Source organism: Hippocampus guttulatus, chromosome 9, assembly GCF_054856545.1.
Source record: "Hippocampus guttulatus isolate MCC_2025c chromosome 9, RoL_Hgut_1.0, whole genome shotgun sequence".
Taxonomy (NCBI): domain Eukaryota; kingdom Metazoa; phylum Chordata; class Actinopteri; order Syngnathiformes; family Syngnathidae; genus Hippocampus; species Hippocampus guttulatus.
In genome coordinates, this window is record NC_141269.1 from 21,749,712 (window position 1) to 21,771,360 (window position 21,649).

The 21,649-nt window shown below is 39.8% G+C and overlaps 1 protein-coding gene across 1 annotated transcript in view; it reads right to left on the reverse strand.

Annotated features, from left to right (window-relative positions):
• The window catches only part of sorcs3a (sortilin related VPS10 domain containing receptor 3a), a 235,923-nt gene that overhangs the window by 81,344 nt on the left and 132,930 nt on the right, over positions 1-21,649 (reverse strand). Inside the window, exons 5-7 of the mRNA XM_086119367.1 lie at positions 7,699-7,772; positions 5,861-5,925; positions 5,038-5,156 (exon numbers count right to left, since the gene is read on the reverse strand). Coding sequence (XP_085975493.1) covers positions 5,038-5,156; positions 5,861-5,925; positions 7,699-7,772 — 258 coding nt within the window. The remainder of the gene's footprint in view (positions 1-5,037; positions 5,157-5,860; positions 5,926-7,698; positions 7,773-21,649) is intronic.

A 21,649-nucleotide genomic window follows, 5' to 3' on the forward strand; every position in this document is an offset into this window, starting at 1 on the left:
AGCAGGAATGTTCGTCAAAACCATTTTCCAGGTCCACGAAATATGAGTCAGACCACTAGCCAAGTCTGTGGCAGAAAGAAGCTGGATGACCACTGACCAAAGGCAACCATTTAGCCTGCATGGCGTAAGGACACACATTTCGGTCAAAATCCTCCTTCTCATTTAAGGTCTGCAATAGAATGACACATTTCCCAAATCCTTGAACTGTGGTGAATATTTCAGTTTATGCCCTTTTTGTCTCTTCTGTTCCTTGATAGCACATAGCTTCAATGAAGTGTATTACCTTGGCAAAAATTGTGAAAAAACTGTGGTTTTGAAGATTTGAAGAGCTCCACTGACGTCTATATTTGACAAAGAGCTTCACATATGGGCCAAAATTAAAGCTTTGAATCTGCCCTTTGAAATAGTAGCAAACACAATATTATCAGCCACTGACCATCGGCGTCACCAGCATTTCCACTGGCATTTGAAAGCCGAATATTTGTTAATATTCGGCTTTCATGAGAGGGCATTTTACTTCATGAGGTGATAACCACTAAAAACTTACCAGTCTGGGAGGTCTAACGTGTCAAAAACATAAACTAGGCCGGAAAAAAATAAAATAAATCACAACTGGGTGGGATAGGCTCAGCACACAGCAGTTTAGATGATGGATGTGTGGCTGAAGTTTGTTATCAGGGTCGGTGTTGACATTCCTTTTATAGAATTCTTCATGGTATGTTTTTGCTGGATTAAAACACTTCTCAATAATGAAATTCCCTGGCCATCGTCCACCCAAAGATCTGCATCAGCATTGAATCACTCTTCACGTTCAAAGATACATACCGAACGTTTGCCGGCTTAGCTGGCAACCCTTTCCACAGTATAATTAATTAAGATATCCTTTATTTGTCCCGCAATGGGGAAATTACAATCAGAATTCAGAAAGGAAAACGCTGGGTAGGGAGAGGGAAAAAATGATATTAATCAATAGTAAGCCTCTTGCAAAGACAACAAAATGTATCCTGCAATACATTAAATACAAGGACATTGTCAGACAACGCAAAGATGGCTTTTCAGACAGCCTTGATGTTTTGAGTCATGCAAATCTCAACTGTGATGTATTTGCTTTGTTTCTCTAGTCATCTTTTTTTTTTTTTTTTTGGACTATCGTTGCTGGACATCCCCGGGGCGCTTGTGTCTTGCGCCTGAAGTAGGCAGCATTTTCACAGCCCCGCTTTGTTCAGCAAAAAGGTCGGTGCTGATGGACAGTCTGCGGCTGGATGGATGCATGGATTGAGGAGCCGACGATGAGAAGAAAGGAGTGTCAGCGCAGAGCGCCGATGCGTATGTGGAACTGGGAGTCACGGCTTGAAATTGAAGCGGACTTACATGGGACAGGAGAAGAGAGCCAATCTCTCTTTTTCGTTAATGGATGCTATAGCTTCTTGTTGCTTTCAACTTAGCTTGTAGCAGACGTGTGCACATTGCAGCATGACGTCTTTGATCCACTGGTGAAAAGGACTCTTTGATTCGCTCCTCTTTCATCTAGAACTGCTTCAGACAACAAAGTGAATGCAAGAAAGTGGTTAAGATTGCACGATTGTCTGTGTCTCATGTGTTGTTTTGTATTATTTTGTCATTTTTTGTTGGCTTTTCTTTTGGTGGCGGTGCGGACACCCGCAGCGGCTCCTCTTGTTTTATGTTGAGAGGGAAGACATTTCATCTGTGCTGTATGTTACACATACAGCGCATTTGACGATATAGGTTATCCAATCCAATCCAATAGCTGGCATTCAAAGGATGTTGACCTTGCAATGCACTTTGATGTTTCAAAAACGGACTGGTAAATACACCTTCGGACAATCAATTGTCCAATTATTCTTTGTTGAGGGGAAACATTTAAGTTTCACAACTAAGCCTCGTGTGACGTCTGGGAAATGCAGAGTACCTCAACCTCTTTTGAACCATGGATCGTTTTATATGACGCTATAGTTGACAAACCTTCATAGAAGCCAATTATCAAAAATGCAACCCACCATTAAGCTTGAATATATTTGTAATTAGTGGGGCCCTTGCTTCTTTTCAACATCACAGTCTTATCTTGGAATAATGGGAGACAATGACATCCACTTTTACTTACTTTATGTCAAGATGATGCCATCATTTTTGGTTTTTATCGCCATCAATGCAGAAAATCCCGCTTCACAAAGGTAGGATGATGGAAATTATTTTCACGTTTTTTTTGGGGGGGGGGGCAATTATGAAGACTTCATTGCCTCAGTTATGAGCCTGTCACCACACATTACGGCAAGTGGTCTTGCCGTGTGAGAATCACAGATAGACGAGCCTTTTTAGAAAGACTTCTGATATACATTTCTCTTTTCCTGACAGTTGTAATACGTTCTTCTTCTGGCTCATCACTTGTCTGTTTTCTCTTTTCCAAAGCTCTCCAAAGGCTTTTTTTTTTTAAATTTAACCTAATTTTTTTGGCTTGTACTTTTTCCACTTTACACCGTCACATTCCACTCACCTTACCTTAATAATATTTGGTAAAACTGGTTTTGGCAGAAAACTTTCAACCAAAGCATCAAGAAAAGATTGGCTAAGAAGTGACACCCACAGGAATTCACGCAAGACTGGTGTAGTAAATGAGCAATACATTGCATCGAAAGATACAAAAAAAAGAGCTTCTAGCCGCTAGGACGCAAGCAGGAACACATAGGGTATTTGGTGAACACTGCACAAACAGTCCTACATGCAATCCAAGGAAAGAGCAGTTGATCGATAGCGAGATTGCCTGAGGCTGTTTGAACTTTAAAAGGAATTGGTATGATTGATTCCCCATCGCTCATCGTAGGATAATACAGTATCAGCCTCACTTTGACAAACACCAACAGAACAGTACCAAGTTTGACTGAACAAAACCACCTTTGTACTTAAACTGTGCTTTTTCGGTTGAATACAGCTGTATGTTCCGCAACCTAATTTGCCCATCCTCATAAAACATGATAATCATGATGTTTTGGAAACTAAAATACAGATGAGAAATTGCGCCTGTGTTACTTGGAGTTTCCAACATTACCACTTCAAATGCGTCCGTCACACTAACCATGATTAATTAAACACACCAGGCAGTGAAAATGTATGAGCACATATGAATATTCAAATATTTGTGGGTGAGCACAATGTTCTGTATGTTCTGTTGAGTTTTCAAACTAACACAATATTCATACATTACACATGAGATCCAACAACAATTGAAAACAAATGGTGATTTGGAGTAGGTGGAAAAGTATTACACATCGGGGTTTGAATCGCAGCTCTGACCTCGTTGTATGTGCATGGTTTCCTTCAAGTACAGTTTGGCTCTCCCATTCAAAAAAGCAAACCTGTTAACATTTTTTCCACACTATAATGCCCACCTAAAAGCATAAAATTTTCTCAAAGGCCGGCACTGCGCCTAATAGAAAGAGACTGTAACTCTCTTTACAGACCCCATTGAGTTGTTTCCCAGTTAGTGTGTTCCCATTCCATCTAGTGGTGATTATGAGCAGGAAACAATTGTAACCTAAAAGGGTTCTACCCGAAATTAATTGACATGTGCAGTCGTCAACATACACTCAAACAATTACTAGCTCTGCGCAGCCATTATGAAATGAAGATAATACCAAAAGCAAAGTTAACGACTGACTAAACGAAGGAAGATAGATGCAGACAACATATATTTTGGGGATGTGTGCCTTTTTGTTGAATCAATTGTCTTCATAACGTTTGTCTTTTGTTTATTGTTTTGTAATGCCATTTGTATTTATGTTTCATGTCCATGTTTGTGACCAGTTCTCATGGCTTTGTTACGCATGTGAAAGCTCTATATAAATAAAGCTGTATTGTATTGTATTCGTGTAGCGTACCTCCATCTAGTGGATGCATAGCGCAACCGCAGCAATATTGTAGCTTCTATGTGCCTTAAAATGCAGTGCGCCCTATATATGAAAACAGTTTTAAAATGGGCCACTTACTGAAGGTGAGCCTTATAATCTGAAGTGCAAAACTGCCCATACATGTGAATGTAAGTGCAATTCAAATGGCAAGTGTCGATCGGCCCTTTCACACCAAAATTAGCAAGACATTCCGCCATTTCTGACCCCTGATTTTGTAATGAGGAAGCACGATGCACTTTCGAGCCAGTTGCTTTGAGCAGTGCAAGAATTCATTTCAATGACCCAATGGAGTTCATTTGTAAGGTTAACGGCCTTTCCAAACTACACGACTTTTTGGACGTTGACGACGGTTGTGCTGTCAGACAACCAGACAAATATCGTTCTGTGTCTTGGACCGGGTTAGCCGTCACACTACAAGTCCTTCAGTGAACAAACCCCGCCCAGGTTGTCAAAGTCATGCTGATGGAGGCATTATGTATGTGTGCGTTTGAAAGCACCCTGTTTACTAATTAACTACTAGCTTTGCAGTTAGCAAACGTAGCATGAATTGACATACGTATACATACATTCCAATATTTCCCCTTTGGTTCAAGTCATGTTTTAAATACTGTACACAACAGTGTGATTGTGTGCGCCACATCCAGTCTCTCGTTAGAACTAGGAGGGCACTGTCTTCCTATTGGGCAATGCCGAAGAACAAATCGAAGAACGACATTGGACGTGTCACACATGGCAAGACAAGCAAAAATTCCGACATTCTCGAGCACCAGTTACAATTGCACAGGGACCGGTGATTGCAATCAGTCAGGCTTATATTGTTGTATTTAATTGTCAATGAAACATTTGGGCTTTTTTCAAAGAACTGGCTCCTTCTTTATTTTAGTTAGATATTTTAGGGTATGCTATTATTATGCACCAGTTGAATAGTTTGCCACGAAAGAGAAACTGCAAACGTATTCCATCACTCTGTAATGTTCAGACACTACTGGTGTACATTGTTTATTACCTCAAAGGTAAAAAGCCAAAAACAAAAATAAAAGCTGGTATATGAATTTTGGCCCTTATTGAAACAAATAAAGCAGTACATCCCAAAAAAAGATCTTTTAACACCGACCTGGATGAATATGTAGTCGTCCTGAACCACCAATGAACTGATGTCAATGTGTCCAGCGAAGGGGTAGTTCCTCTTGGCTTCTGTGCACATCTGCGCTCTGCACGTGACATACTGCACACCTGGACAATGGAAATACGGTCAGTCTGAGACCTTTGTAATGACACCATAATACATATATATATATATATATATATATATATATATATATATATATACACTGTTTGGGGAAGTCTGTGAGGGGATGAGGACTGTAACAGACAGCAAGTGAGTCAAAGCACAATCAAGGATGACACCGAAAGCTGAACCAATCAGTTTACAACAAATTTGATTGTGATGCTAATATGTCATCTCACCAGTTTCTATTCCTCTCATTCTACGTCTTGTCTTTTAGGGTTGCATTCAATATTTTGCGTACTACAAGTCAAGTGAGGACAAATTTACATTTCTGCTTGATTGCGATCTTTCTTTTTTGAGACAGAAATTCTTTTGCTTTGTCGAAGTCCCGTTTCTTGCGTTGGGCTTAAATAATAAGTTGAATTCCTTTGTGAGGAAATGCCGCTAATGAAATCACATCTTGTCAGTTATATAGTCGCGCAACAATGCTGATATTCAGCTACACGACTGCAATTTCACTCGCTTGCATAAACACATCCAGCAATGTCGGAGTTTGGTGCCTGCTTTTCATGGAGTGCAAAAGATAATATTAACAAAGAGAATTGCACTTGGCTTATTTGCAGAGCAAGCCATAGGGTTGTTGCCATGTAGATGTGTTTTATTATTATTATTATTATTATTGATATATACGTGGGTAGCATAAACTCACTTCCATCTGGCGTGTGGGCCTCCATGTGGACAAGATCTGACTCCTTGTCTAGGCCTGACACAGACCTAGGAGTAAACGACAGATCACACGACTATTTGACACAAGATGGTTATGAATAAAGAAAAGGGGTCATAAGCTGTTTTCTGTGGAATGCAGAATATGAGACGAAAGTCAAAACTGATTTGAATAAAAACATAATATCTTCCTTGCCTACAGTAAAACGCAACAATAAAAAGCATTGATTCCCAACCAGTGTGCTAAGGGACATGTGCAACGAGAGATCATCGAGTGCCATTGATTTCAAAATGTATTCAACTACTAAAACTCTCCTACTCCAAACTATCATCATAGCCTCATGCCCATTCATCCCTACACGCTGGACACTATTCTTTTTGTGAAGTACAAAATGACCTTGTAAATATCATGAGAAATGTTCATTCTGCTTCATCCACACCTTTGAAGCCTTGAAAAAGCATTACTTGTATCTCTTTATCTGTATATATATGTGTTTATTTGTTTTATCTTGTTATTTTCACAAGTCTTGGGTCTTACCGCACTGCTAGTATGGTATTACGTGCCATGTCACGTGGAAATACATTTGAACTCTGTTAATTTAACTCGCTTTTGACATATTAGGAAGAATTTGTGTCTTATGAGTAGCGTTATCTCCCGTGTGTATGTTTTCCCCATGGCGTTTGTGTGTGAATATTTGTTATTTGAAGGAGTATCAATCTCAAAATTGATGCTAATTCCCCGTTATCATTATCATGGGATATTACATTGGCATTGGCATTAGCATTATTTGTTGTGTTTTAAAAGCAAAGCATGTTTTGAATATACAACGTGTGTAATTATTTTCGTCGCGTGGTTAGTCTTACAGTAAACTCCAACTAGGGTGTCATTAAACAGCTCGAAGGATGCTTACTGATGGCAGAATCACAAGTCCTCCACGCCTGCAACGCAGGCAACATGGTGGTTTCAGGGTACTTTCACAACGTCGGGAACTTGTAAATGCGCTACGCCGTTCTGCACATTAATCGTTGATCTTTAAAATGTTATCATCAAAGAAAGAGAGAAGCCAAAATCGAATTCACAATTAAATTTGTATTAATCATCCAGCCTTACTTACTTGGTCTGAAAATTATTCATTTACTGCAAATAATATATCTTTGGTCAATTATCTATGCCAGTAAGAGAGATTGACAAGTAGAACAAGTTGGTGCTCTTTCACTGAACGGCAGAAGCTACAAAATCAACCATTGTATCCACTTTTTGTGACATTGTTGTTTGGTGGTGTGCAATGGGATGATTCTGAATTTAAATATATTCCTTACCTCAATAAATCTTTTGTAAAACACTGGTATAAAGGAATAGACATGCAGCCACAACTGTTAGGGTAACAAAGAAACCGCATACTCTGACTGTGTTACGATCTGAAACTAAATCTTCCTTAGAATACATTTAATGCATGTTAGATAAAATGGGCAGTAGCTGTCTCACGGGCAAAGGCCACTGTGGAAAAAAAAATACTGTTCATATATTTGATTAATTTATTCATTAGATGCCAGCTATGAGCAAGATATATGAGAAATGAAGTCACAGTGCTTCAGATCCAGTATACAATTTACTTCACGCTGCCTGATTGTGTCAAGATTAGCAAATGGGCAGAATTTTAGCAACATCCCTAGTCAGCCATGCTTGCTGCAAATCATCAATACCATTTGGCAACGTGTCACAAAACTCAAGCAAGGGCCTTAGCATTCCCACATAAGCGGCACTTTGAAGGAGAGGACTGGAAAAGAGTAAAGCGAAGCGAAGATGTGTACAGGTTGACTCACCAATAGAATCTCGTAGGGGTAACATGTTCATGGACAAGCTGCCATTTCCTTCCAAAGTCTAATGAGCTGTACAGCTGTAGAGAAAAGATAAAAATAAATACATAAATGTTAGCAAGATAAATGTATGTTTCAACATGAATGTGGCCTCAAATTGGAGTAGCTCATTTAAAATTTGAAACAACCTTGAGTCATGACCAGGTGATTTCAGAATAGAGGTTAGTCTGGGGTTACCAACCATCATCAGGGGGACATCACTGATCTGCTGTCATCATTAACAACTACCCATTCAAGCATGCATACTGTCATCAATATAGTATTTTGCTCCCCCTCATCAATTAGAGGGACAAGAATACATTATAGTAATGATAATTAGGAACCAAAATACAGCCACACAATTAAGTATGGATCTGCTTACATGAGGATGGTGATTGCTGATGGCAACTTGAAGAGTACAGTGATCCCTCGCTATTTCGTGGTTCGTTTATCGCGGCTTCAGTGCATCGCGGATTTTTTTCAAACATATTCATAAAAAAAAAATCTAATACATGTAGTACAGTCCTGTATATGTTGCTCTATGTGACTCGCTGTTGTTTTGCTGACTTTCGCAGATTCTCGCGGACCGTTTGCGGACTTTTTGTGGACTTGAAAAAAAAAAAAAAAAAAAAATATATATATATATATATATGTTTACTGTATTTTGTTATTCATAAAGTAACCTAACTTATACGTGTTTAAATCTATTAGTATCCAGCATTAAGTCATGTTAATTACTTCAAAATTTACTTCTACATGCATGTATACCATTAAATTTGGCCTTATAAATATTATGTACATGTATCTATATGGGGGGGTCGCTACTTCACAGATTTTCGTTTATCGCGGGTGGTTTTGGCCCCCATTAACCGCGATAAACGAGGGATTACTGTAATGCCATGGGTACCTTCATTTTGATCTATGCTGGGAAGAATTTTTCAGACATAACAAAACTGATGAAAATATGCATGGAAGCTAGTCCCCCACCATCACCCCCTCCCTCATACATTCCCTTGATTCACCGTCTTCATTGTTTATGTCTTGTGACCTGTTGTAACTGTCATATGCTTGTGCAGGAGTTTTTTTGCCTCACTCAAATTATCCTCAAAATGAGGGTAGTTCGAGCGTGGGTTTTTTTCTCCCTCTCTCCCTCCCCTGTGGTTTCTTTCTGACCTTCGGGTTGAGTGAACGCTGGCGCGTTTTGGCTGCCGCTGCTCAACCCGTATTGTTTTGTGTTTTTTGTTCTTGTAAAGTGTCCTTGGGTGTCTTGAAAGGTGCTTATAAATAAAATGTATTATTATTATTATTATAAAACCGTAAGTTTAATATTCTTCGTGTGTATTTATTGTTACCACCCCCCCCCCCCCCCGGTGATGACACCTTTGGTGTTAATTAAATGCAGTATGCATTTGCATGTTGTTTCAGGTTTTTAGTAGCTCTAAACATAGGGATATGGATCACTTAAAACATACATGAAATGTCAATAGATCCCCCCTCCTGACCCCTGCCCCCCCCCAAAAAATGTGAACATAAAACTGTTAACCAAAATCAGGCACCGAAAATACAGTGTGAATCTATCCCAAATGAGTACAACTGTGAAAATTACATGCAAAATGTGATTTCATCAAATGATGAAATCTGGAAATGTGCTTCAGCAATAGGTATGAAGAGAAGAAGAATGTTATAAGAATATACACAATATATGGTGACCATGGGATGCATTTGGTGAGTCAGGTTAATTTTATCTTAAAGACTGAATATATGATTGTATTTACATTTTATCATTACTATCTATGGAGGCCATACATTGTAAATAGCACAGCCACCTTACACAGCATATATGCAGTTGCATATATGCTTATACTGTATCTATATTTTATATTGCATGCTGTACTGTGTACAGTTATTAATTCTAAAACATTTATTTTGTGCATGCAATACTTTGTTTTTCTCCCCCCCCCCCCCCCCCCCCCGCCCTCCCCTTCAATTCTGCTGCTGTAGATTGCAAATTTCCCCAGTGTGGGACAAATAAAGGTTTTCTTATCTTATCTTAGAACTTATATTTTTTACTTTAATGTTACTTGCCCTATTGAATACAAATTACAGGACCAGCCTCCCAAAAGAGATTGTTTGACCTTTCTGTCCCTTTAAAAAGGCCTAGCGGTCATTCAGTACTGGGAAAGCTGTTTATGAATCGTTGCGAACCGTCGGCTCATTGTTTTGAGTCCAATATACAGTGAATGACTTGAGGGCTTTTGAGAGATGTGAGGAGACCACCACTTTCTTTCCATTCCATCCCAGAGGTGAAGGAATGGATTCTGTGTTAGTTGGAAGCACACATTTGTCAAGACCTTGGTGAAGTTGAAGTGTAATACACAGTAACCCATGGGCATCTGATTTGCCCTGAATTGGCTCTCTGATTCTTCTAGCTTCTGTATAAAAAAAGGTTCCCTGCTGGAGCAGTTGGCCTGATGTAGCATCGAGCCAAGCAGGATATCTCATCTCTTTGGACAGGGACATATGGACCAGCGGGCACAGCTTCTACCCTCTCTATTCATCAGTTCATTGACATCTTGGATTTTCAAACCTCTGAGCTGTCACCCAGTATGCTTCATAGTTTTCCCCACTCACACGGTTAAATCAAATGCGTGGTCACTCAGCTGCCACACGAGCCCGGGGACTTTGATGGCTAAATTACAAATGTTTATTCAGCAAGAGCAACATGTTTCTTAAAGTCTACCTGATCTGATTGTTGTTTTCTTCCGAGGACATTTTGGCATTTGAGTAATTATGATGATGATGATTATTTGATCTGAGATCTTATTTGGGCTCAGCCTGAATACAAATGTGTCTGTCCAGGATGGCAGGGTTCAAAGTGGGATTGTGTTTACAGTAATCATTAGTTCATGTTATTCATTCATACTTTTCCAGGACAAAATATAAAGAGGCTTCCAAAGGAACGTCACTACAAAACGCACATCTAATATGAGGCACTATCATATTCAACAAAATCCAACAGTCATACAAAACATAAGTGTGCGCGTGTGTGTGTGTGCGTGTGTGTGTGTGTTGGTGAACAAAGAACTGTTACTTGACAGTTAATCATTCAACAAAATCGTCCAAATTATTTTTTGTTTTGTTTTTTTAAGTTGTACTCCCCACCAATATGTATTGCACCAGTTAAGTCTATACATGTACCGGTAGTTTTTTTTAATCCTAAATGGATTTTAAATTGAGGGAAAGCCAACACATGACAAAAATACATCTATCCATCCATTTTCTGATCCGCTTTATCCTCACAAGGGTTACGTGGCATGCTGGAGCCTATCCCAGCTGTCTTCGGGTAGTTAGTGAGGTACACCCTGAACCGGTTCCCAGCCAACCACAGGGCACACATCGACGAACAACCATTTGCGTTCACACTCACACCTAGGGACAATTGAGAGTATTCCATTAACCTGCCTTGCATGTTTTTGGAATGCGGGAAGAAACCGGAGTACCCGGAGAAAACCCACGCAGGCACCGGGAGACCATACAAACTCAACACAAAGAAGGCTGGAGCCGGAATTGAACCCTGCATCTCTTTGCTGTGTGGCCGATGGACTATCCAGTCGACCACTGGTCAAAATATCATGACAAAAAATTGTGTGCAAATTGTTCTTATTGCGTGTTGTATACTGTACTTCAACATGAACAACACAGCACAGTCTTCACATCATCTGCCACTGACAATAAAAAGTCTCGTCCCCCAAAACACAGAGGTCTTGCGCAATCAAACTTGACATAGTCGCCGGACTGACTCGTGAGAGACGGTGAGTGCCACGGGGCATTCAGATTGCCCCAAAAAATAAAAATAAAAAAATAAAAAAGGAGAAGGTCGTCTAGCTCTTTTTATCTCGAATCACTGCCATGTCCACTGTCATTTCTACTGTTCCAAAAACTGGATGACGCATCCTCTATCTAATATTCTCAGTTCTTTTCTGAAGCCGTGTTCTTACACATGTTGACCAACAATCTAAGCTTTAATAATTAACTACATAATACTCTTGATACTTTAAACTGCTGCTTGTTTCTTTTTTTTCCTTTTTTTTTTATGTCACGCCACAGCAAAGCAGATCAAATTATGATTGGATACAAATGGGATATATTGTATGTCACAGGGCTATCAATCAAATTTAGTCGAAGCTCACTAGAAGTCAATCACTTTCAGCTGTTACGTATTGCAAAGTGTGCTCGAGTGCACGGCACAAAGGATTTCTCACAATATCCTTCTTGGATGCTGTTGAAGTCCAGTGGGGATTATGTCTGACCGTTTATTATTTTATGCATTCTTCTGTATTGCATTTTCCTTCACAAGCTTCTTACAGGGAAAAAAAAGATGGAACTGAATTCAATCAAACACAGGCGAATTGAGAAATGATTTAAGCCTCTCGGAGTGAAGCTTACTGTACGTAAAAGTCACTCAAGACTGATGATGATTTGACAGTTTTGATTTTATCTTCAAGGTTTATTTGTTGTTGCAATGTAACTGGTTAAAAGGATTTTGTATGAGCCTTTTTACAAAAGATGAAAAATAAAGTAGATGTGATTGAACAACTTTTCTGCAGCTCCACATCCTTTGAATTCAAAGAGGAAATCAACATGTACAGGTCGCAGTGAGGTGCTCATGTCCCTTGGGCGCAGAATGACACAGGATTTCCGGAACGCAAAACTCACTCCAACGGCTAACCCTGCTCCTTGCTTTCTGTTGCAAACACAGAACGGCTACTTTTTAACATTGAAAATAAAGCTCTGTGCTCCGTCTTCTAAATATAACTGCCACAGACAGTGCTGGCTGGGTTACAAATCATACATTTCTTTAACTCTCATCATTAGTCAATGTTCTACCAGGAAAAGTGTAAACAGAGAAAAATACATTTTCTCACACAAAATGGGAAAAAAAAAGTAATTTCTGACAGGGGGTCTCTAGAGGGCTGCTATTTATTTATCTGTGGCATCATCAGGTCCCATGAGTTTTCTATGCTGTACGTGGAAGTCTTGCAGACATGCTGTTGTCGACTAGCAGTCAGTACGCTCTATTTTGCGCTATAACAAGACATTATGGCTTGTTATTGTGCAGACAACGGGTAAGGAAAAATGTCAGGACCCCTGCATCTGTGTCCTAGCTTGCGGTTTGTTGTGTTCGTTGGCAAATTATAAAGGTCAAATGCTGAACTTAAGAGAGTTCATATATATATATATATATATATATATATATATATATACTATTTCAGATGTCAGCGGTTTTGAGTATGTACGAGTTCAAGTGGACCTTGACAATGTACTGTATGGATGTCGTACATTTTACAATTAACCCTTTCGGGGACAGTGGTTACGACAGTGGAAAGCTTATCATGTTATCAGGTTACATGAAAGGGTTCATGAAACCATTTTTGTCTAATAATCTGCAACCGCACATACCTTGAAAGAGTATCACTGACATTAAGTATCATGAAAACTGAGAGCAATTGTAATATCAGGCTATTGTTTTTGTGAATTGCCAGGCTCATCCAGAAAGAGTCAAAAGATACGGCCATATCTCTTGCATTATAGATTGTATTGTCACACACCATTACCATGAGTCACTTTTATTCATCGACAATAATAAATAACATATTCTCATTGTAGGCACGATCAAACTCTTGTTGGCATAATCTTGACATGAGCAGGCGATTGGACAGCTGGTTGTTGTGATTAATGGTGCGTGCGCGCACAGTACATAGAGGTGAGGATAATACAATGGAGGCAGTCTTGTGAAAGGGCAATGGAAATTGGTGACCGTATTTTCTGCACTACAAGGCGCTTCGGATTGTAAGGGGCGCTTTCAATGAATGGCCTATTTTAAAACAGTTTTCATTTACAGTATAGTGCATTATAACGCGCATAGAAGCTATAATAGTGGCTGCGGTTGTGCTATGCATCCACTGTATGGTGCTCCACAATAGGAATACGATTCTGAACAATTCAGCTTTATTTATACAGAGCCTTCACAACCGCTGCAGCTCTAACAAAGCCATTAGAACTGTTCATAAACACGGACATGAAACATATAAATACAAATGACATTACAAAACAATAAATGAAAGACAAAATTCATGAAAAACATTGATTCAACAAAAAGGTACACAAACCTTGTGGGCTAACATCCACCAGGGACTAAATATCCTGAGAAGTCTTACTTGTCTTCTTCTTCCTTTGTTTAGTCAGTAATTAACTTTGCTTTTGGTATTATCTTTGTTTCACAATGGCTGCGCAGAGCTCACAAAGTAGTTGTCTGTTTGAGTGTGTGTTGGCGAATGCACATGTCAATTAGTGTTGGGCAGAACCCTTTTAGGTTACAATTGTTTCCTTCTAATAATCACCACTAGATGGGATCAGAACACTAACAGGGAAACAATTCAATGGTGAATGTAAAGAGAATTACAGTTTCTTTATTCTGTATTAGGCGCATCCAATTACAGCGTGGACTGTCGGCTTTTGAGAAAAGTGAACGCCTTTAGATGCGCCTTATGGTGCGGAGAATACAGTACTTTAATTTTAAGATAAGATAAGAAAACCTTTATTAGTCTCGCAATGGAGAAATTCCCAATTCACAGCAGCAAAGTTATGAAAGGAAGAAGTAGAACAACAAAATATAGGAGCTGCCGGAAAGGCAGCCACTCTCGCGGCGCCATTTTGAAGTCAAAATAACAAAAATAACACAACACATAGGACACAGACAGTCTTTTATGTTACGCTTTTACGTTTTCTCATTACTATCCACAGTATATGTCTCCTCACATTTGAAATTTAGTTGTCTGAACCCATTTTTCATTAATTTATTTTGAGTTTTTGGGTGCCCATGCCTCATTTTGTGATGTAAGGTGAAGAGCAGTTGATTCTGCTGGACCAGTTACCTTCCTTATTACTTTGTGTGTGTGTGTGTGTGTGTGTGCATGCGCGCATGTGTGTGTGTGTGTGTGAATGAATGGTGCAGCGCATTTTTGATATCCCAGCATTGGCGTGCATGTCAATTTTTTTACCTCTTGTCTTTGTCTCTTCACGACACTGACCCGGTACGTTACACAGTGTTGCCAATATGCAGCCAGTGTCTCCTTCGATAATATTGTGAAGAGTAGCCCGGCCTGTTTAAGTAGATGCTATTACAGTAATGAGGCAGCAGATGGCAACGCTTAAGAGTTGCAATATTGACTTGTTCAGTGCCATTGAACACAAAATGCTGGCGTATTCCTTCTGCCACCAGACTCTGCGCTCTGGGTTGCAAAGTTAGCATTAAACACAAAAACACAATCTAAAACCTAACACAAATAACATAAAATATAACAAGCAACTATCTAGACCAGGGGTGGGCAAACTACGGCCCGCGGGGCCGAATCCGGCCCGTTGGTCTTTTTAATCCGGCCCGCCGAAGATTGGTGCACAATTAAGGTTTGATTGCATTCATTTTGTTTGGACTTGTAATGACAGGTATTTCAACATCAGGTGGCGCAGTTACTTCAAGTTGCAGAGCACAGGGAGGGAGCGGAAGACAAAGAAAGAGGCAGAGAGTAATGACCATGGTAGGGAAAGTGATATGTATCTGATTAAACAAAGCGGGTAACAAAGTACGAAACATTCAGGAGACACCTGGAGTTGGAAAGACTCAAATCTACGAGACTTTGAAAAACAAGGAAGCGATTCTTACTCAGTCCGATTCTGGCGATTTCCATGCTCAGAGTGAATTGCTTGTGGCTCGAGTAAATGAACATTTCCTAGAATGGTTTGATTGTTATCATGTTAAAAACTTTCCGCAAACTGGACCGCTAATAAGTGTCGGAGAGCAGTCAAATGTGTAGAGCGTGAACAACAGGGGGCTCAGTACACATCCTTGAGGAGAACCGGTGCTGAGTGTGATGGTGGAGGAGAATGTTATATTATTACTGGCATACAAAGACATTGTGCTATCTTCTTTATTTTCTATTTCTATTTCTAACTTTTGGCTCGGCCCTCCACAATATTTTCTGCTTCTCATTTGGCCCCCCCCGGGAAAATAATTGCCCACCCCTGATCTAGACCATAGGATATGTTCGCGGTACAACCATGTTTTCCTCACCTGGTGAAATACAGGTCTGACGCCATAATAAAAGGAAAAATGGAATGTACTACGATTGTAAATACGCCATAGCGTGACAACTGATGAGAACTCTTTCAGACATAATTGTAATGATAATTGCAATGATTTGTGTGTGTGTGTGTGTGTGTGTAAAACACCACTAACGTTAGCAGTATATTGAAGGGAATGTAATATTCCTGGCAATACATTTTCACTTCGGGGATGAAATGGTGGATGAATCACTCCTCAAGTATGACCAGCGTCACCCATGCCTTCGTGTTGGACATCGACATAACAGGGACAGTGCTCTTCTTCACGTTTTTGAGGGCTTGGAGGTTAGCTGCCCTGTAGACTAGCAGTGGTTTCAGCTTGAAGGTACGGTCAGCATTTCCGCCAAGCATAAGGGTTAACCGATCTTTAGCCACTTTAAATCCGGGCATGGTATTCTCTTCATGGCTAATGTAGGTTTTTCTGGTATTTTCTTGCAGAAAAGACCGGTTTCGTCTACCTTATAGATCTGCTTTGCAGAGTAACCCTCCTTTTTGATGATTTCCTTGAGCTCTTGCAGGAAGTGTTTGGCAGCTGCTTTGTCTGCTGTTGCTGCCTCTCTGGGGCCACGGCCATGTGATGAAGATGCCCTCTTCTTGAAACGGGCAAACCAGGGCTGGCAGGAAAGGTTTCTTATGTGTGTGTATATATATATATATATAGATATATATATATATATAGATATATAGATATTAGAGCTGTCAGTTTAGCGCGTTTTTATTGGCATTAATTTCAATGAATTTTAACGGGATTAAATTTTTTCTCGCGAGATTAACGCGGCACACGTCACAGCAGATGTTACGTTGCTCTATAAATAAACCAGAAACAAAACTACAGGCGCGCTGCATAGGTCCACGCACGTTTGTTTTGCCAGCCACAGCAGCGCGAGACACCGAAAACGGATACTTAAAGAATTTATGAATGGAAAGTTTACTTCTAAAAAGTTGCCAGATTGTTCCACTGACAAGACCAAAGTTACCTGTATCATACAGGTAAACGATATATGCCACTGACGTGATTGTTCCTTGTTTGGAACTATTTTGTGTGGAAGTGTTCCGCCTCCATATAAATAGAGTGGGTGGAGCTTCTCTGTGTTCGTCTGACAGTGACGGTGAAGTTCAGCAGTGCAGTGGTAGCGACCTAGCGAAAATAAAACGTCTCCAGTGTTGTCATCGAACCAAGTGTAGTCATCCGAAATGATGTCGACACAAAACCGGAGAGAGACTTCTGCGCAAGGACCAAAAGAATCAACATAGCCTGACTGCTGTGTTCAAAGCAAACTCGAGAAAAACGAAGTATGCAACCATGGCTTAAATCCACTATAGGCTGAGTACTAGTTTACCTTAGATGTGCACTTTATAATGTTATATTGCTCTGTTTTGATTCCATAAAAAGAGCTGTTAAAGCAGCAGTTGTGTGACAAAATATTTTTTTCACTGTTGTTGATGGACAGTAATATTGTGTGAGAGATTATGTGTGAATAACTGCTCCAAGTGAAAAATGTTCATGTAAAATTGAAAATCAAAATTATTTCAGAAAATATTTGCATTTTGCACATAGAAAACGGATTCATGATTCCATGTTGATGAGAGCATTAAAATGGGGGGGAAATACAACAAAAAAATAGAAAAGCAAATTCAGAAACGATAAAAAATGCGTGAGGAATCACGATTAGATTATGACAGTTGCATTTTTAATTAGATTAAATATTTTAATCGTTTGACACCTCTAATATATATATATATATATATATATATTATATATATATATATAAACACACACACATATTTATAAAAAAAAATCCTTGTCTCACCCCTCAGGTGGTGTCCGTCCCTCATTCAGCTCGGGTCCTCTACCAGAGGCCAGGAAGCTTGAGGGTTCTGCGCAGTATCCTTGCTGTTCTCAGCACTGCACATTTCTGGACTGAGATGTCCGATGTTGTTCTGATCTGTTGCAACCACTCATCTAGTTTGGGGGGTCACTGCCCCGAGTGCTCCGACCACCACAGGCACGACTGTCACCTTTACCTTCCAGGCTCTCTCCAGCTCCTCTCTGAGCCCTTGGTATTTCTCGAGTTTCTCGTGTTCCTTCTTTCTGATGTTTCCATCACTTGGGACCGCATATATATACATATATAGCTAGATAAACAGATATAATTAGTCTTTTTCCCCAAAGAAGGATAACCACGCCATGAGTATATCATCACATATGGACAAGAAGCGTCACTACCTTTCCATTGTGAGGGCAAGGTCACTGTCTGTTCTGTCCTCATCACGTGTTTCAAATTAAGTCCATTAAAAGTACAGCGAGAAAGCGCGTCTGCTTCAGTTCAATGGAGCGCAGCAGAGATCTCGCAGCCAGAGACATGGATGCTGAGCACGAAAGGTACTTGCCATCTGGAGAGCCAGTCAGCTGAGAAATGCACTGCTGCAGCTGGAATATACCACTTTTCAGATGGGGCAAGAATGAGGAAAGATGTGAATCTTTTTTAAAAAATCTAAATTTAAAAGCCCACATTCCAAAAACATGCATGGCAGGCTGATTGGGTCGCTATAAATTGTCCCTAGGTGCGAGTATGAGCGCGGATGGTTGTTTGTCCTTGTGTGCCTTGCGATTGGCTGGCAATCGGTTCAGGGTGTCCCCCGCCTACTGCCCCAAGACAGCTGGGATAGGCTCCAGCACGCCCCATGACCCTTGTGAGGAAAAGCAGATCAGAAAATGGATGGATGGATGGTTGTAACAGCTTTGTAGGTGTTTTTATTTATTTATTTTTTATTTTTGGTGACAAATCATCAATGACATTCATTTATGATCACTGGTGACCAGGGCTGGAGTGTGACTCATTTTCAGCCCTGGAGTTGCAGGGCCACTTTAATTTACAATGTTTTCAAAAAGATATTCAATTTCCCCTTTATCAGTGTATCAATCTAAAATAGCCCTCGAATGATATTCATTTTGTATTTGAACGGCTATGAGAACAGAATTGGTTAAAATGGCAAACTGGATAAAAAGGGAGCTTTATGCAAGTGTGCGTAACATAGCATAAGACATTTTACACTTAACGAGACCAATTTATTAAACGCTGTAAAGACATCAATATTAAGGCAGATTACATTGAACTTTGTCTTATTTTGAAACCTCCACACCACTTGATGCTGACTTTGTGGTCACAACACTGTGACAGTAATGGGAGGAGTGGAGTCTTCCCCATCAAGCTTTGTTGCCATTACATTACATTGCATTAACATTTGTGACTGTGTTGCCTCTTTAATATGTTATTTTGTCCAGATAGCGTGTGGTATAATTACAGTGTTGTTTCTAATTGGGTATTAAATTTTTGCTACTTTTGGTTTCAAATTATTACGACTTGGCGACAAAACAAAGATAGTGCAGTCAATGTCGTGGATGCACGATATTAGCGACTTTCAAAATGGATCCACGTGCCAGAGGAAACAAATATGAGGGCTGGAGTAGCGACGAGAGTAGAGGCCCGAGCAGCCTATGGAGATTGCTGACAGCAAAAAGCCCACTTTGCTCTTTTGATTGAAACAATTATAGATTGAACCAGTTATATACGACTGTTTTCCTGCTGACAGTCTCTTTCTAGGTCTGCTTCTGTGTGAGCACGCAGAAAATGACTGCATTATGGTCATCTACAGTAAATCGATCTGACCTTCATCAGCCTTTCACACAGAACTCAGCAGTGCAGAATATTACTGTGACTGTGCACACTGTCAAACAAGTGTCATAGAATTGTGCATTCATAAAATAAGATGTGTGGCAATGTCAGGGCCCGTAGTTGCCATCAAATATAAAATACTTGTCGGACAATTTATTTCAATGCAACAGAGTGAGAGAAGTGTCATCAGGTGTTAGACTTCACACCCTCTTTCCAGCTTCCAACAATGCCCTTCCTAAAAGCCACTGGAACAGCTCTCTTGCTAACTACCACCACAGCTGGAGATTTTTAAGCACACCTCCCTCGGACCTATCTTTGTCATACTGAAGATTAGAAAAAAAATAAACTGCATTATTTAATCAGTTGCACTTGCACGGTATGTGTATGCACCACAAAGCAAAATGTAATTTTTTTTTTTGGAACACTCATCCAGAGCACATTGTAATGTCGCTACAGGATGGATTGGAGTTCACCCCCTGACTGCATGGATTTTCTCTGGGTTGTCTGGTTTCCTCCTACATTACAAAAACATTTGTGGTAGGTTCATTAAAAACTCATTGTGTCAAACTCATTTTTGTCGCGGGCCACATTCCAATTACCATTTCCCTTGGAGGGCCGTGATGACTGAAACTGGATAAAGAAGTCAAGAATAACTCAATTATTGTTTAAGTAACTGTAATGAGGGGTTTGGTAACAAGAAAATGCTTACAATATGTCACTGATTTATTACATGTGAAAATTTGAAATTTTGATACAGATTTTAGTTGTTACGTCATGGAATAAGTCATGGAAGTTGTCATCTTTAATTTGCTTTTGCGGGCCACTTAAAATGATGTGGCGGGCCACATCTGGCCCCCGGGCCTTGGGTTTAACACATGTGCTGTAAATTGTATGTAGATGGGAATCGTTTGTCTACATGTGTCCTGCGATTTCCTTGCGACCTGGGATCGGCTTTGGCAGACCCGTGACCCGAAGGAGGATAAAGGAAAAGGAATGGTTGGATTGATTTAGAATGGGAATAAATAATCCTAAAGGCATAACCGATCATGGATTCATAAATAGGTTGTTTGGAAAAAAACATTATATATATCATTAAGTGCCTTTTGGAAGGCATTTTGCAAAAACCTCTGCTCCAGATTAAAAGTGTGAATCCTTGGAATGAATTGTCAAAGTAATCGGAAATAATATCCTCTCCTGCTCTCTCTGAATACACATCCCCATGTTTATGAATTTGTTGGGCCTTTCGATAATTCAGCTCGAAATAACAACATAAATTGACATCATTAGGGTTGATTGAATTAAATCATGTTTGCATCGCAAAGGATTGAAGGGGGATGAGGTGTGCTACTTCTTAGTCCTTTGAAATGGACTTTTCCAATAAAGCAGGCCAGAGGAAAAGATGATTTTCCGCATATCATCACTCCTGCCTTTTAATGGAACGAAATTACACAAAATATATTGTTCAATATGAATAATATTAACATACACTGATGCATGCAACTTATGCTGTGTTTTCTACTCTATTGCTAATTTATTCTATTTATTCTACAATATACTGTATTGCTAATGCTATATTTTATATTGCACTTTTATTGAACTGCGTACAGTTCTTTCTGAAAGATTTATTTTGTGCAATGAAACGCTTTGTTTTTGGTTTTATCCCCCCCCCCCCCAATTTTGCTGCTGTAGACTGCAATGAGACAGTTTGATCATGTAATGTGGGCACTTGCCAGCGTGGGCGGGCTCCTGTTCCTCCTGAGATATCATTTTGAGGTTTTGTAACTTATTCAAAAATTATTGCATGGCTTTGCACCTTCCAATCTTGCTCTATTAATGATACCTTTCATTCCATCACCCAAGCACTACAAGTCAGATTGAGACAGTGTTGGTCAAGTCCACAGGTCTTGACTCTACAACCTCCTGATTTCTTCACTCAAAAATCAAAAGTAGTATTTTACAAGTAGAGCAGCTTCCTGTGTAGAAATGTTTCAATTTCCTCTTTAATATTGGGTGTTGTCCAACCCTAACCCTACTGCAGCCCGGCCTGACATTTCCAGATT